Below are 17,202 nucleotides of genomic sequence, written 5' to 3' on the forward strand. Positions count from 1 at the left end.
ACATGTATCACTAGCCACTTTAAACTATGCCACTTTGTTTACATACTCATCTCATTTGTACATACTGTACTCGATACCATCTACTGTATCTTGCCTATGCTGCTCTGTACCATCACTCATTCATATATCCTTATGTACATATTCTTTATCCCCTTACACTGTGTACAAGACAGTAGTTTTGGAATTGTTAGTTAGATTACTTGTTGGTTATTACTGCATTGTCGGAACTAGAAGCACAAGCATTTCGCTACACTCGCATTAACATCTGCTAACCATGTGTATGTGACAAATAAAATTTGATTTGATTTGGTTAGTATTGTGGAGTAACTATAATGTTGTTGATCCATCCTCAGTTTTCTCCTATCGCAGCCATTAAACTCTGTAACTGTTTTAAAGTTACTATTGCCTCATGGTGAAATCCCTGAGCGATTTCCTTCCTCTCCAGCAACTGAGTTAGGAAGGACACATGCATACAGTGCATTCGGAAAGTTTTCAGACCCCTTCCCCTTCTCCACATTTTGATACGTTGCGGCCTTATTCTAAAATGGATTAAATAAATAAAAATCTATCTACACACAATACCCCATAATGACTATGCGAAAACAGGTTTTTAGAAATCTTTGCAAATTTAAAAAAAAAAAAAAACAGAAATACATTATTTACAAAAGTATTCAGACCCTGTGCTATGAGACTCAAAAGTAAGCTCAGGTGCATCCTGTTTCTATTGATCATCCTTGACGTTTCTACAACCTGATTGGAGTCCACCTGTGGTAAATTAAATTGATTGATCTAGAGGTGAAATAAACGCACACCTATTTATGCGAGGTGCTGACTTGTGGAGTAGAACACTTCAAAAATGAAGGAGAGCCACACACTCTAGGAGCTCCGATGCAATAATTTAATAACCTAATAACCAACAAAACGTTGTCAAAACGACAGACAAGCTGTCTTAATCAGGGTATAATGGACAAACACAGGTGTCTGTAATCATGGCCGGGTGTGGCCTGATATCATTGGTTAATTCTCTGATTTTAAAAAATGTATTAAATTGATTGGACATGATTTGGAAAGGCACACACCTGTCTATTTAAGGTCCCACAGTTGACAGTACATTTCAGAGCAAAAACCAAGCCATGAGGTCAAAGGAATTGTCCGTAGAGCTCCGAGACAGGATTGTGTGGAGGCACAGATCTGAGGAAGGGTACCATAAAATGTCTGCAGCATTGAAGTTTCCCAAGAACACAGTGGCCTCCATCATTCTTAAATGGAAGAAGTTTGGAACCACCAAGACTCTTCCTAGAGCTTGCCGCCCGGCCAAACTGAGCAATCGGGGGAGAAGGGCCTTGGTCAGGGAGGTGACCACGATGTCTTAAGCACCACGTCTAGGGCGTCACGTCTAGAGGAAACCTGGCACGATCCCTACGGTGAAGCATGGTGTTGGCAGTATCATGCTGTTGGGATGTTTTTTCAGCGGCAGGGACTGGGAGATTAGTCAGGATCGAGGGAAGATGAACAGAGCAAAGTACAGAGAGATCCTTGATGAAAACCTGCCCCAGAGAGCGCTTTAGACCTCAGACTGGGGCGAAGGTTCACCTTCCAACAGGACAACGCCCTAAGCACACAGCCAAAACAATGCAGGAGTGGCTTCGGGACAAATCTCTGAATGTCCTTGAGTGGCCCGGCCAGAGCCCGAACATCTTTGGAGAAACCTGAAATTGGCTGTGCAGCGACGCTCCCCATTCAACCTGACAGAGCTTGAGAGGATCTGCAGAGAAGAATAGGAGAAGCTCCCCACATACAGGTGTGCCAAGCTTGTAGCGTCATACCCAAGAAGACTAAAGGCTGTAATCGCTGCTTAAGGTGCTTCAACAAAGTACTGAGTAAAGGGTCTGAATACTTATGTAAATATAAATACACTTGGTATTGTGTGTAGATTGATGGGGGGGGGGAAACATTTTTATAAATTTTAGAATAAGGCTGTAACTGTGGAAAAGGGCAAGGGGTCTGAATACTTTCCCGTATGCACTGTATCTTTGTAGTCACTGGGTGTATTGATACACCATCCAAAATGTAATTAATAACTTCACTCTGCTCAAAGTGATATTCAATGTCTGCTTTTTAAGAATGTTATCCATCTACCAATATGTACCCCTTTTTGCGAGGCATTGAAAAACCTGGTCTTTTCACTGCTCGACTGAGGGACCTTACAGATAATTGTATGTGTGGGGTACAGAGATGAGGTAGGGATTTTAAAAAAATCATGTTACACACTATTATTGCACACAGTGAGCAAAAACATAATTCTACTTTGACATTATGGGGTATTGTGTGTAGGCCAGTGACACAAAATCTCAATTGAATCAATTTTAGTTTCAGGCTGTAAAACAACAAAATGTGGAAAAAGTAGAGGGGGTTGAATATTTTCTGAAGGCACTGTATTACCCAAACTTGTTCAATTTGAAAAGCCCTTTTTCAGTTTGGAAATGCTTTATTACGGTGTGCCCTACTGAACATGACCAACATCATAGTCTACAGTTGATTCAAAGTTGTTATGGCAAAATAGCTTTATTCTGCAGGTAGCCTATTGTTTACAGAACTGGCACATTTGGAGAGATCCAGTAGACTCTTGTAGAAAATGGGTATGTGATGATGGAACTTCAACTTGCTCTAGGTGCTGTGCTATATTCAGATGGGGGTGGAAAAAATGCACCATGTGTCACTGCTACCGCCAGCCTTGTTTGTCTCTCAGCCCATCACTGAGATTTAGTATAGTCAGATTAGAGTAGCTTGTCCGTCCGGATCTCTTTCTCTCTCTCGCTTTCTTTCTCTCTCGCTCACTTACTCACATGGTCATCTCATCCACCTCATTATCACCACACTTCACATATATTACTTTACATAGATCCATTTCCTGAAGCAGCTATTTCTGATGGCTTTTTTCATTGATGTCTTTGAAGTATTATCTATTGTATTACTAGAGATGGAGGCTGGATCTTTAATGAGGAGAACTAATTGGGCTAAATGGAAATGGCGCGTCACATTTAGCCCTAATGGCTGTGTTTATCAGCGAACACATCCATCTATCCAGGAGCAATGATGGACATAAAAATAGCCCCTTCCATTAATTTCTCCCATTCGTTACTCTTTCACAAAATATATATTTAACAGATGTATGTATATGAGAGGTCATCTTATCAGTAGAATGGAGGGATAGGGACAAGAACATTAATTTATACTGAACAAAAATATAAACATAACATGAAAAGTGTTGGTCCCATGTTTCATGAGCTGAAATAAAAGATCCAGGAAATGTTCCATATGCACAAACAGCTTAACTCTCAATTTTGTGCACAAATTTGTTTACATCCCTGATAGTGAGCATTTCTCCTTTGCTAGGATAATCCATCCACCTGACAGCATAATCATTATACAGGGGTTGTGGTATGGGCAGGCATAAGCTACGGACATCGAACACAATTTCATTTTATCAAGGGCAATTTGATTGCACAGAGATACCATGACGAGATCCTGAGGCCCATTGTGTTGCCAATCATCTACCGCCATCACCTCATGTTTCAGCGTGATAATGCGCGTCCCCATGTCACAAGGATCTGTACACAATTCCTGGAAGCTGAAAATGTTCTTCCATGGCATGCATACTCTCCAAACATGTCACCAGTTGAGCAGGTTTGGGATGCTCTGGATCAACGTGTACGACAGAGCGTGTTCCAGTTCCCACCAATTTCAAGCAACTTCGCACCCCCATTGAAGAGGAGTGGGACAACATTCTACAGCCCACAGTCAACAGACTGATCAGCCCTATGCGAATGAGAAGTGACGCTCTGCATGAGGCAGTTTGGTGGTCACACCAGATACAGACTTTTTTTTGCCATGCAAAATGTCAGAATTGCCACAGCAAAAGCAAGCATTTTTGTGGCCAAATGTTATAAAAATGTATTCCTGCGAAACCCTGGATGGACTGCATTTGACATTTTAAGCAATTTAGCAGATGGTCTTATACAGAGTGACACAACCACATCACAGTTGTAGTAAGTACATTTTTCCTCAATTACTGAGGGAGCAGAAAGGAGTCAGGAGGAGATAGCCTTTAATGAGCCATTGTCCTGCTCGCGCTTTCTTTTTCTCTTTATTTCTCTCTCGCTCGCTCTCCTTCTGGCATTCATACCGCGGTGCGTGGGCGAGCGAGTGTGCTGTTCCTGATTGCCGCCTTTGAAATGGCTCACTTTCAATGGAAATAATTAAGACCGTTACATTGTAACAAGCTAATAAATAGGCCCATACTCAAATGGTGAGAGGGAGGAGGAAAACACCACGAAACAAAGTCATTTTTAAAAAAAGTAGTCGTGGCTTTTACATGAGCCGTCATTGTCCCCCCCCCCCCCCCCCCCCTCTGTTCAAACTTGACCGGGCCTAAGCAGCTAATGTTCAAACTCCAGATTGGGGGAAATAAGGCAACGTTTTAAAGCTCCAGATCTCGCGTGTTGTTACACCGGGGTGGTAACTAAGATCTAAGTGTATTGATTTCTCAGGATCTCGAGCTGTCCATCGCTTGCTATAAAGTTGCAGTGTATTCGTGTTTTTAGCTAAATACTGTGATAAGGATTTTGTATTTATTTCCCAGAATTCCTGCCACCACTTGTTTGGCTGTGGTTTGACTCGATTGGTCTGATGTTCCAGGAAATGCTGTGACAAAAACAAAGAGGAGGCCAATTTGACATGTGGGCCTGCTAATGATGGAGAGGTAGTCTGCGGCAGGCAGAGGGAGAAGTCTGAGGGCTACTTAGTGAAAATCTGTGCAGTATAGACCTAATCACCTGATCACGGTCTGCCTATAGGGAGTGAGGACAGGCCTGGCTAATGTTGTTGTGAATAGAATAAAAGTTATACTTTATTGTCCATGCTCAGTGTCTTGTTGCTGTCAACCTTCCGAATACTTTAGAATCTTTTCCAAGACATCACTGTGTTGTAAATATATTCTACATAGCCTACAGATTCTATGTCACAATTATTTATGCCAATGGCTTATACACTTGTTGTTCTCTGTTATAGGAGCAACTTCCATCTCCTGAAGAAGAACGAGAAGCTGCTTAGAGAGCTTAAGAACCTCGACTCCAGGCAGTGGTATGTTAGTGGGTCCTCTTCCTCAGACTGTTTTACTTTTAGGGAACAACAAAAATGTTTCCTTATGTTTCTTATATATTTTTTCTTGTTCCTTATCTTTTCTCTCATTTGCCATCTTTTCCTGTAGTCGAGAGACGCACAAAATAGCTGTGTTTTACGTGGCAGAGGGGCAGGAGGACAAGCACTCTATCCTGTGTAATACCAGGGGGAGTCAGGCCTACGAGGACTTTGTCTCTGGGCTGGGCTGGGAGGTAAGACAGACCCCTCTCTCTCCATTACAACCTTTCAGCATCTCTGTACACCGAGTGCACAAAATATTAGGAACACCTTCCTAATATTGAGATGCACCCCCCTCAATTCGTTGGGTCATGGACTCTACAAGGTGTCGATAGCATTTCACAGGGACACTGGCCCATGTTGACTCCAATGCTTCCCACAGTTGTGTCAAGTTAGCTGGATCGCTGGATTGTTTTTTTTTCAATATTCATTAGTGAGTTATTGTTGAGTTATATTACCATTGAGTTATATTTTTCTGTGCCTGATTTAGAACACTGAAAACACTTTGATTGCCCACTTCTTGCTTTAGTGTATCTTATGGAAGTTTGATAATCTGTTTTCCTTTATTCCAGGTGAACTTGACCAGTCACTGTGGCTTTATGGGAGGTCTTCAGCGGAACAAGAGCACTGGTCTGACCACGCCTTACTTTGCCACCTCCACCGTTGAGGTCATGTTCCACGTCTCCACGCGGATGCCCCCAGACTCAGACGACTCACTCACCAAAAAGGTCTGTTATGGTGTTCTATGAACGGCAGTTGGTGTCTGTGTGAAAAAGATAATGTCTGACTGCAACCCTGTTATGAACTTTTATTGAGATGCACACACTAGGGCTGCGGTCCAAACACTCACCCTCATCCACTTACCCTCCTCTTATGCCATTGGGAGAATCCCTTCATCATCTTGGAGGGTGGTTCAAATGATTAGCCAAGCAAGGGAAGTTTGCAACGTAAGCCCTCGTTTTTAGTCAGCTTTGTGAGTGTATAATTATGTTTACTCCGGGGCCTGAAACTCTCCAAAATTCAATTCACGACGATTGTACATTAAGAAAAGTCTGTGAAAACTTAAAAACATCATCAATGGAGAAGGCAACATACAAGTGTAAGAAACAACGAATGCAAATGCAAGTTAGAAATTGTGCTACTAATGCACATGACGGCACAAACACGTCTCGCAAAAAGTAAATATGTTTTTGTTTGGACATTTTTTGGAAATCTTTTGGAAATTGTAGACAAATTTTTCTCCTCCAAAAGTTCCAGCTAGGCAGGCTAACATTAGTTAGCAAATTAATTCGCTAGCTATCATACATTAGGCAAATATTAAGAATTATATATTTAATATAAGTAGACATAATTCTCATAATTGACTGTAGCGCATATAAAGCATATATATATATATATATATATATATATATATATATATATATATATATATATATATATATATATATATATATATATAAGCTACCTCAGGCTGAAAACACAATCATTGCGGGATGAACGAGTGGCGATTTTCCGGCCAAGGGCGGTCCATTTAAAAATCATTCCTTCCTCCCTCGCCCCTTGCCCTGCAAGTGTATACTCGTCAGACGTCATGATACGTCATCAGAAGTGTTCACTTAATTTGAGGGCTGAGGGGATAGGGTGTGTATTTTAAGTGTTTGGACCGCAGCCATGTCTGTCTGTGTCCCTCTCACTTCCTTTCATCCAGTCAGCAGGGGGTGGGTTATTCTGTGTTGCCTTTTTAGATGCTCTCACTGCTCCCCTGCAGAGAGAGAGACCCAATGTCTTCTCTCTCTCTCACACCACTCTGTAGTGATTCTCTGTATCCCCCAACTCATACAATGCGGAACAAAAACACACTGACCTTTCTGTTCAGTCCACTACTAAACCATTATATGTCAAGCTCTCTCAGATGGGTCACATTTCTACCTGCAGAGAGCTGTTTTTGTGTGGACTTGAGCCCCACAGAGAAACATGACATGTTTTGCTAATGTAGACGAGAGGAGCTTCAATCTCCCTCCAGCTACCAGGGCAATGGGTTGCTACAGAAGATGAGAGGAACTTCCATCTCCTTCCAGCTACAGTGGCAATGAGGGAGAAAATATATTCTCACCTTAAATGGTTCCCTTTATTCCTCTCTCTCTCAAGAAGCCCTTTCTTCTTCTAGCTCTTCTTTATCTCTCTCACCTCATTCTGCCTCTGTACTTTTTCCCTTTGGAACATGCTAGCATCTCTCTCTCATTCCCTTTGGAACATGCTAGCATCGCTCTCTCATTCCCTTTGGAACATGCTAGCATCTCTCTCTCATTCCATTTGGAACATGCTAGCATCTCTCTCTCATTCCCTTTGGAACATGCTAGCATCTCTTTCTCATTCCCTTTGGAACATGCTAGCATCTCTCTCTCATTCCCTTTAGAACATGCTAGCATCTCTCTCTCATTCCCTTTGGAACATGCTAGCATCTCTCTCATTCCCTTTGGAACATGCTAGCATCTCTCTCTCATTCCCTTTGAAACATGCTAGCATCTCTCTCTCATTCCCTTTAGAACATGCTAGCATCTCTCTCTCATTCCCTTTGGAACATGCTAGCATCTCTCTCTCATTCCCTTTGGAACATGCTAGCATCTCTCTCTCATTCCCTTTGAAACATGCTAGCATCTCTCTCTCATTCCCTTTGGAACATGCTAGCATCTCTCTCATTCCCTTTGGAACGTGCTAGCATTTCTCTCTCATTCCCTTTGGAACATGCTAGCATCTCTCTCTCATTCCCTTTGGAACATGCTAGCATCTCTCTCATTCCCTTTGGAACGTGCTAGCATTTCTCTCTCATTCCCTTTGGAACATGCTAGCATCTCTCTCTCTTTCCCTTTGTAACATGCTAGCATCTCTCTTTCTCTCTTTCCCCTACCTCTCTCTGTCACTCTTAACCTAAAATAGACATCACCTCTCCCTTGTTTTTCTCCTCTTCTACAAATATCTGTTTGTCTTGGTATTATTTTTCAGCAGGCAGAAATGTAATTAGAGAACAGAGGGCATTAGCTGTAATGAGTTTGGCTGTGAGGCCGGGGTGGCCGATGATACAGAGGGCCTGTAGCTATAGATCGCCGCGGCGATGCAGAATGAACAATGAAGTATCATTAGAGCTGTCCCCTCACTTCCCCTGGCATACATCTTCAACGGGGGCGATACACACACACACAGCCCTGACCGGATGCTAAGGTGCTGCTAATACTAATAACATACTCATTAATGAATGCTTACAGACAGGAGGGGAATATTGAAAAAGCTGGTTGTGCATGTGTGATGGCCAATAATACACACACACAGTTTCTTAGTAGGCCAATGGCCGCAGGAGTCATTTCGTTGTAACGTTAGTGTAGTAGAGGAGGGTATTGTGATGTGTAGTTGTCTCACCCAGGATCTCTATGGACCCACCTAGCTATCTGAAGATGAATGCATTAACTGTAAGTCACTCTGGATAAGAGCACCTGCTAAATGATACAAATGTAAATGTACCAGAGAAACATTGTAGTGTCTAATGACCAGTAATAAGCAGACGGATCATTAGCTGTGAGTTTGAATTTTCTTCCCCTTGTTCTGCAGTGGCTTGGGTGAGGAGGCTAGAGAGAGGAGGAGGGGTGTATTTTATCGCAGTCTGATTTGAGGGGTTTAATAACAAGAGCTGAAACGCCACTGATAGCTTGCTTGTGATTACTCACTCACACTGCTGATAATGTGAACTAACAGGCATCCAATCCATCAGATAACCTCTAAGATATCACATTTTATTGGTCACATACACATGATTAGCAGATGTTAATGCGAGTGTAGCAAAATGCTTGTGCTTCTGTTTCTGACAGTGCAGTAAAATCTAACAAGTAATCTAACAGTTCCCCAACAACTACCTAATACACACATCTAAAGGGTGAATGAGAATATGTACATATAAATATATGGATGAGCGATGGCCGAGCGGCATAGGCAAGGTGCAATAGATGGTAATAAAATACAGTATATACATAATATATTAGTAATGTAAGGTATGTAAACATTATTAAAGTGACATTGTTTAAAGGGACTCATGATCTATTTGTTAAAGTGGCCAGTGATTGGGTCTCCATGTAGGCAGTAGCCTCTGGGTTAGTGATTGCTGTTTAGCAGTCTGGTGGCCTTGAGATAGAAGGTGTTCTTCAGTCTCTCGGTCCCAGCTTTGATGCACCTGTACTGACCTCGCCTTCTGGTTGGTAGCGGTGTGAACAGGCAGTGGCTCGGGTGGTTGTTGTCTTTGATTGATTGAAAGCAAAAAATATCAATCAAATGTATTTATAAAGCCCTTCTTACATCAGCTGATGTCACAAAGTGCTGTACAGAAACCCAGCCTAAAACCCCAAACAGCAAGCAATGCAGGTGTAGAAGCACCTTTCCTGTGACATCGGGTGCTATAGGTGTCATGGAGGGCAGGTAGTTTGCCCCCGGTGATGCGTTGTGCAGACTGCACCACCCTCTGGAGAGCCTTGCAGTTGAGGGTGGTGCAGTTGCCGTACCAGGCTGTGATACAGCCCGACAGGATGCTCTCGATTGTGCATCTGTAAAAGTTAGTCAGGGTTTTGGGTGACAAGTCAAATTTCTTCAGCCTCCTGAGGTTGAAGAGGCACTGTTGCGCTTTCTTCACCACACTGTTTGTGTGGGTGGACCATATCAGTTTGTCCTTGATGTGTACGGAGAGGAACTTAAAACTTTCCAGGAACTTAAAACATTCTCCACTGCTGTCCCTTCTGTGTGGATAGGAGGCTGCTCCCTCTGCTGTTTCCTGAAGTCCACGATCATCTCCTTTGTTTTGTTGACTTTTGGAGAAAGAGTTTGTTTTCCTGACACCACACTCCCAGAGCCCTCACCTCCTCCCTATAGGCTGTTTCGTCGTTGTTGATAATCAAGCCCTCTACTGTTGTGTCTTCTGCAAACTTGATGATTGACCTGGAGGCGTGCATGGCGACGCAGTCGTGGGTGAACAGGGAGTACAGAAGGCTGCTGAGCATGCACCATTGTGGGGCTCCAGTGTTGAGGGTCAGTGAGGTGGAAATGTTGTTTCCTACCTTCACCACCTCGGTGCTGCCCGTCAAAGTCCAGGACCCAATTGCACAGGGTGGGGTTGAGGCCCAGGGCCTCCAGCTTGATGATGAGCTTGGAGGGTACTATGGTGTTGAATGCTGAGCTGTAGTCAATGAACAGCATTCTTACATAGGTATTCATCTTGTCCAGATGGGATAGGGCAGTGTGCAGTGTGATGGCGATTGCATCGTCTGTGGACCTGTTAGGCGGTATGCAAATTGAAGTGGGTCTAGGGTGGCCGGTGAGGTGATATGATCCTTGACTATGACAGAAGTGAGTGCTACGGGTGGTAGTCATTTAGTTCAGTTATCTATGCCTTCTTGGGTACAGGAACAATGGTGGCCATCTTGAAGCATGTGGAGACAGCAGACTGGGATGGGGAACGATTGAATATGTCCGTAAACACACCAGCGACGGTCTCACTATATTATCCTCAAAGCGGGCAAAGCAGGTGTTTAGTTTGTCTGGAAGCGTGACGTCGGTGTCCATGACGTGGGTGGTTTTCTTTTTGTAGCGTGATTTCCTGTAGACCCTGCCACATACGTCTCGTGTCTGAGCCGTTGAATTGTGACTCCACTTTGTCCTTGTCCCGGAATTTCACTTGTTTGAATGCCTTGCAGAGGGAATAACTATACTGTTTACATTCAGCCATATTCCCAGACCTCTTTCCATGGTAAAATGCAGTGGTTTACGCTTTCAGTTTTACGTGAATGCCGCCATCCATCCACAGTTTCTGGTTAGAGTGGGTTTTAATAACTCCAATGCACGTCTTTATAAATTCACTCACCGAATCCGCATATACAGTGGGGCAAAAAAGTATTTAGTCAGCCACCAATTGTGCAAGTTCTCCCACTTAAAAATATGAGAGAGGCCTGTAATTTTCATCATAGGTACACTTCAACTATGACAGACAAAATGAGAAAAGATATCCAGAAAATCACATTGTAGGATTTTTTATGAATTTATTTGCAAATTATGGTGGAAAATAAGTATTTGGTCAATAACAAAAGTTTATCTCAATTCTTTGTTATATACCCTTTGTTGGCAATGACAGGGGTCAAATGTTTTCTGTAAGTCTTCACATGGTTTTCACACACTGTTGCTGGTATTTTGGCCCATTCCTCTCCTCTAGAGCTGTGATGTTTTGGGTCTGTTGCTGGGCAACACGGACTTCCAACTCCCTCCAAAGATTTTCTATGGGGTTGAGATCTGGAGACTGGCTAGGCCACTCCAGGACCTTGAAATGCTTCTTACAAAGCCACTCCTTTGTTGCCCGGGCGGTGTGTTTGGGATCATTGTCATGCTGAAAGACCCAGCCACGTTTCATCTTCAATGCCCTTGCTGATGGAAGGAGATTTTCACTCAAAATCTCACGATACGTGGCCCCATTAATTCTTTCCTTTACACGGATCAGTCGTCCTGGTCCCTTTGCAGAAAAACAGCCCCAAAGCATGATGTTTCCACCCCCATGCTTTACCGTAGGTATGGTGTTCTTTGGATGCAACTCAGCATTCTTTGTCCTCCAAACACGACGAGTTGAGTTTTTACCAAAAAGTTATATTTTGGTTTCATCTGACCATATGACATTCTCCCAATCTTCTTCTGGATCATCCAAATGCTCTCTAGCAAACTTCAGACGGGCCTGGACATGTACTGGCTTAAGCAGGGGGACACGTCTGGCACTGCAGGATTTGAGTCCCTGGCGGCGTAGTGTGTTACTGATGGTAGGCTTTGTTATTTTGGTCCCAGCTCTCTGCAGGTCATTCACTAGGTTTTGGGGTTTTTGCTCACCGTTCTTGCAATCATTTTGACCCCACGGGGTGAGATCTTGCATGGAGCCCCAGATCGAGGGAGATTATCAGTGGTCTTGTATGTCTTCCATTTCCTAATAATTTCTCCCACAGTTGATTTCTTCAAATCAAGCTGCTTACCTATTGCAGATTCAGTCTTCCCAGCCTGGTGCAGGTCTACAATTTAGTTTCTGGTGTCCTTTGACAGCTCTTTGGTCTTGGCCATAGTGGAGTTTGGAGTGTGACTGTTTGAGGTTGTGGACAGGTGTATTTTATACTGATAACAAGTTCAATCAGGTGCCATTAATACAGGTAATGAGTGGAGGACAGAGGAGCCTCTTAAAGAAGAAGTTACAGGTCTGTGAGAGCCAGAAATCTTGCTTGTTTGTAGGTGACCAAATACATTGCAAACAAAGGGTATATAACAAAGTATTGAGATAAACTTTTGTTATTGACCAAATACTTATTTTCCACCATAATTTGCAAATAAATTCATTAAAATCCTACAATGTGATTTTCTGGATTTCTTTTCTCATTTTGTCTGTCATTGTTGAAGTGTACCTGTGATGAAAATTACAGGCCTCATCTTTTTAAGTGGGAGAACTTGCACAATTGGTGGCTGACTAAATACTTTTTTGCCCCACTGTAGGTCGATGTTATTCCCTGAGGCTGACCGGAACATATCCCAGTCCGCGTGATGAAAACAATCTTGAAGCGTGGATTCCGATTGGTCAGACCAGTCACTGGTACATCCTGTTTGAGTTTCTGCCTATAAGATGGTAGGAGCAAGATGGCGTCGTGGTTGGATTTGCCGAAAGGAGGGCAGGGGAAGGCTTTGTATGCATCGCGGAATTTAAGAGTAGCAGTGGTCGAGAGTAGCACCGCGCGTAGTGCAATCAAAATGCTGATAGAATTTAGGTAGCCTTGTTCTCAAATTTGCGTTGTTAAAATCCCCAGCTACAATAAATGCATCCTCAAGATATATGGTTTCCAGTTTACATAGAGTCCAGTGAAGTTCCTTTAGGGCCCGCTTGGTGTCTGCTTGAGGAAGAATGTACACAGCTTTGACGATAACTGACGAGAATTCTCTTGGAAGGTAACATTGCCAGCATTTGATTGTGAGGAATTCTAGGTCGGGTGAGTTCAAGGACTTGAGTTCCTGTATGTTGTTATGATTACACCATTAGTCAGTAATCATGAAGCATACACCCCTGCCCTTCCTCTTCCCAGAGAGGTGTTTATCTCCGTTGGTGTGATGCATGGAGAAGTCCGGGATATCATATCCCGAGTGAGCCATGTTTCCGTGAAACAGAGAATGTTACGATCTCGGATGTCTCTCTGGAAGGCAACCCTTGCTCAAATTTCATCTGCTTTGTTGTCAAGATACTGGACATTGGCGAGTAGTATACTCGGGAGCGGTGGCCGATGTGCACGTTTACAGAGCCTGACCAGGAGGCCGCTCAGTCTGCCCCTTCTGCGGCGCCGTTGTCTTGGGTCAGCTTTTGGGAATTAGATCCATTGTCCTTGGTGGTGGTCCGAACAGAGGATCCGCATCGGGAAAGTCGTATTCCTGGTCATAATGTTGGTAAGTTGACGTTGCTCTTATATCCAATAGTTCTTCCCGGCTGTTTGTAATTAGACTTAAAACTTGTTTGGGATAGGGGGCAGCATTTTCACTTTTGGATGAATAGCGTGCCCAGAGTGAACTGCCTCCTACTCAGTCCCAGATGCTAATATATGCATATTATTATTCATATTGGATAGACAACACTCTGGAGTTTCTAAAACTGTTTGAATGATGTCTGTGAGTATAACAGAACTCATATGGCAGGAAAAACCTGAGAAAAAATACAAACAGGAAGTGGGAAATCTGAGGTTTGTAGTTTTTGAACTCACCCCTATCGAATTCACAGTGGGATATGGGTTATTTTGCACTTCCTAAGGCTTCCACTAGATGTCCTCCATCTTTAGAACGTTGTTTCAGGCTGCTCATGTGAAGGGGGGCCGGATGGGAGCTATTGGACATAAATGGACATAAATGATGGACATTATCGAACAAAACAAGCATTTTTTGTGGAACTGCGATTCCTGGGTGTGCATTCTTATGAAGATGATTAAGGTAAGTGAATATTTAAAATGCTATTTATGAATAATGTTGACTACACAACATGGAGGATATTTCTGTGGCTGGTTTGGGCTCTGAGCGCCATTCTCAGATGATGCTTTTTCCATAAAGTTAAAAAAAAATCTGACACAGCGGTTACATTAAGGAGAAGTGTATCTAAAGTTCCATGTATAATAGTTATATTTTCATCAACATTTATTATGAGTATTTCTGTGAATTAATGTGGCTCTCTGCAATATCACTGCATGTTTTGGAACTACTGAACACAACACGCCAATGTAAAATAAGATTTTTGTTGATTTGTATTTGGCGCCCTGCAGTTTCATTGACTGTCCGCTAGCGGAACCCCAGTCCTGGACAGGTTAAGATTTCCTGGGGAAACAATGTAAGAAATAATACATAAAAAAATAAAATACTGCATAGTTTCATAAGGATTTGAAGTGAGGCGACCATCTCTGTCGGCGCCATCTTGTTATGTGTGTAAGATGGAAATAAATTCAAACCACCGTATTTCACATAACCGTCTCCTATCTCGTGTCTGAAATCACTCATCCAGCCCTCCAGCCTGCCAGCCTGCCGAAAGGCCTTTCTGTCTTCATGTTCTGCATCTGCGCTCACCACTCTGCTCATAACTCATTGCTACAATTTAGGTGTGTATGTATAGCAACAAAGTGATGTTTGTGCGTGCGGGTGGTGGTGGCCCCCCCAAACCCCCTTGTTCATCCCAAATTACACGCTATTCCCTATATAGAGCACTACCTTTGACCAGAGCTCAGTAGTGCACTATATAGAGAACAGGATGCCATTTGGGACTCGTCACCTGGAGCGTTGCTCCCGTTCCCCCTTCACCCGGCGGTCCGCGCTGCACATGGCCATAATGTAGCCAAATTAGATCTGGCCGTCGCTGTCCCCCTGGTTAAACTCCTACCATGACTTCTCAGCAGCTGATTGGATTTGGAGAGGCTGGAGGAGACGCTATCCAACAGAGCGATCTGCAGATAGACACTAAACCATGTTAACCAGACACTAAAGCGTGTCAGCTCAGCCAGCGAGAGCGGCCAGCAGGCACACACACATAGTCACACTCAAACACACACACACCCTGCATATTTATTTGTTTGTTGTTTGCCCCATCTCCCCTCAGCACACCTCGTAACAGACAGTGACAGGCGTACTGAAGGTTGAAAGCTGAGAATACGTACACACCCTCTGGGTCTTATGGACCAAGGATTTATGAATGAGGGCTGCTGATGTGAAATGTTAAAGGAAAGATGGCTCAAGCAGCAGCTAGCCACTATCTGCTCGGCAATGGATGAGGATTAGATTTTGTGACTGGCTCGGAGGAAAGAATAATAGTTTCCTATTGGTTGAGAGCGGAGGATGAGAACAAGGTGCTATTTTTTTTATTTAACCTTAACTAGGCAAGTCAGATAAGTACAAATCCTTATTTACAATGGTGGCCTGCCAGAAGGAAAAAGCCCTCCTGCGGGCACTGGGGCCGGGATTAAAAAATATAGGACAAAACACACATCACGACAAGAGGGACAACACTACATAAAGAGAGACCTAAGACGACAACATAGCAAGGCAGCAACACAACATGGCAGCAGCACAACATGGTAGCAGCACAAAACATGGTACAAACATTATTGGGCGCAGAGAACAGCACAAAGGGCAAGAAGGTAGAGACAACAATACATCACACGAAGCAGCCACAACTGTCAGTAAAAGTGTCCATGATCGAGTTTTTGGGTGACGAGATGTAGATAAAACGCTCCAGTTTGAGTTTTTTTCTAGCAGCTCGTTGCTAGCTGCAGCGAACTGTAAAGAATAGCAGCACAACATTTCTTAGAATCAAGGGCAATGGTGACATCTTTTAGGACCTTTAAGTTTGCAGTGACACATCCATAACCTGAGCGGAAACCAGATTGCATACCCAAGAGAATACTATAGACATCAAGAAAGCCAGTCCGTTGATTATTGATAAGTTTTTTCAACACTTTTGATAAACAGGGCAAAATAGAAATGGGCCTATAACCCTTTAAATAAAATGCTGCTTTTCAAGCAATGGGAAGAGGAGAGAGAGGTTAAAAAGGTCAGAGCTAGGCTTGGCAATATAGGGGCAGCAACCTGTTGAGTGCAGGGGGCAGTATTTATGTTTGGATGAAAAACGTACCCAAATGAAACTGCCTTTCTCAGGCCCAGAATCTAGAATATGCATATAATATTATAATATTGTCAGATTAGGATAGAAAACACTCTAAAGTTTCCAGAACTGTCAAAATATTGTCTGTGAGTATAACAGAACTGATATTGCAGGCGAAAACCTGAGAAAAATCCAACCTGGAAGTGCTGTTTTTCCTGAAAGCTCTCTGTTCCATAGCCTGCCTTCGCTCCATTTAAAGGGATATCAACCAGATTCCTTTTCCTATGGCTTCCCCATGGTGTGAACAGTCTTTAGACATAGATTCAGGCTTTTATTTTTAAAAATGAGCGAGAAAGATCATGACCAATCTACTTGGCTGCTAGCTGTTTGTAATGTTTTGTCTACTGAGAGAGATGTCCTTACATAAACGCTTGGTATGCTTTCGCCTAAATGCTTTTTTGAAATCTGACACGCCAGGTGGATTAACAACAAGCTACGCTGTGTTTTGCTATATTGCACTTGTGATTTCATGAAAATTGAATATTTTTAGTAATTTAATTTGAATTTGGCGCTCTGCAATTCTGCGGATGTTGACAAAAATTATCCCGGTAACGGGATGGGTGTATCAAGAAGTTAAAGAAGAAAGGGTCTAAACCATCTGAACCAGATGTTTTTTGGGGGGTCAAGTTTAAGGATCTCCTTTAGCACCTCAGACTCAGTGACTACCTGCAGGGAGAAACTTTGTAGCGGGACATGCGAAAAAGAGGGAGAAGCATTGGGGATAGTCGCATTAGAAGGGGTGGGAGATGAGGAAATGTTGGACGGGGAAGGAG

The 17,202-nt window shown here is 43.1% G+C and overlaps 1 protein-coding gene across 10 annotated transcripts in view; it reads left to right on the forward strand.

The window, feature by feature from the left end:
- Positions 1–17,202, forward strand: part of LOC110505733 (ral GTPase-activating protein subunit alpha-1) — a 125,095-nt gene that overhangs the window by 66,353 nt on the left and 41,540 nt on the right. For all 10 annotated transcript variants that reach the window (XM_036962487.1, XM_036962488.1, XM_036962493.1 and 7 more), the window contains 3 exons: positions 5,071–5,142; positions 5,270–5,393; positions 5,772–5,927. In XM_036962487.1, the coding sequence (XP_036818382.1) occupies positions 5,071–5,142; positions 5,270–5,393; positions 5,772–5,927 (352 nt within the window). The remainder of the gene's footprint in view (positions 1–5,070; positions 5,143–5,269; positions 5,394–5,771; positions 5,928–17,202) is intronic.

Source organism: Oncorhynchus mykiss, chromosome 25 (genome assembly GCF_013265735.2).
Source record: "Oncorhynchus mykiss isolate Arlee chromosome 25, USDA_OmykA_1.1, whole genome shotgun sequence".
Classification (NCBI taxonomy): domain Eukaryota; kingdom Metazoa; phylum Chordata; class Actinopteri; order Salmoniformes; family Salmonidae; genus Oncorhynchus; species Oncorhynchus mykiss.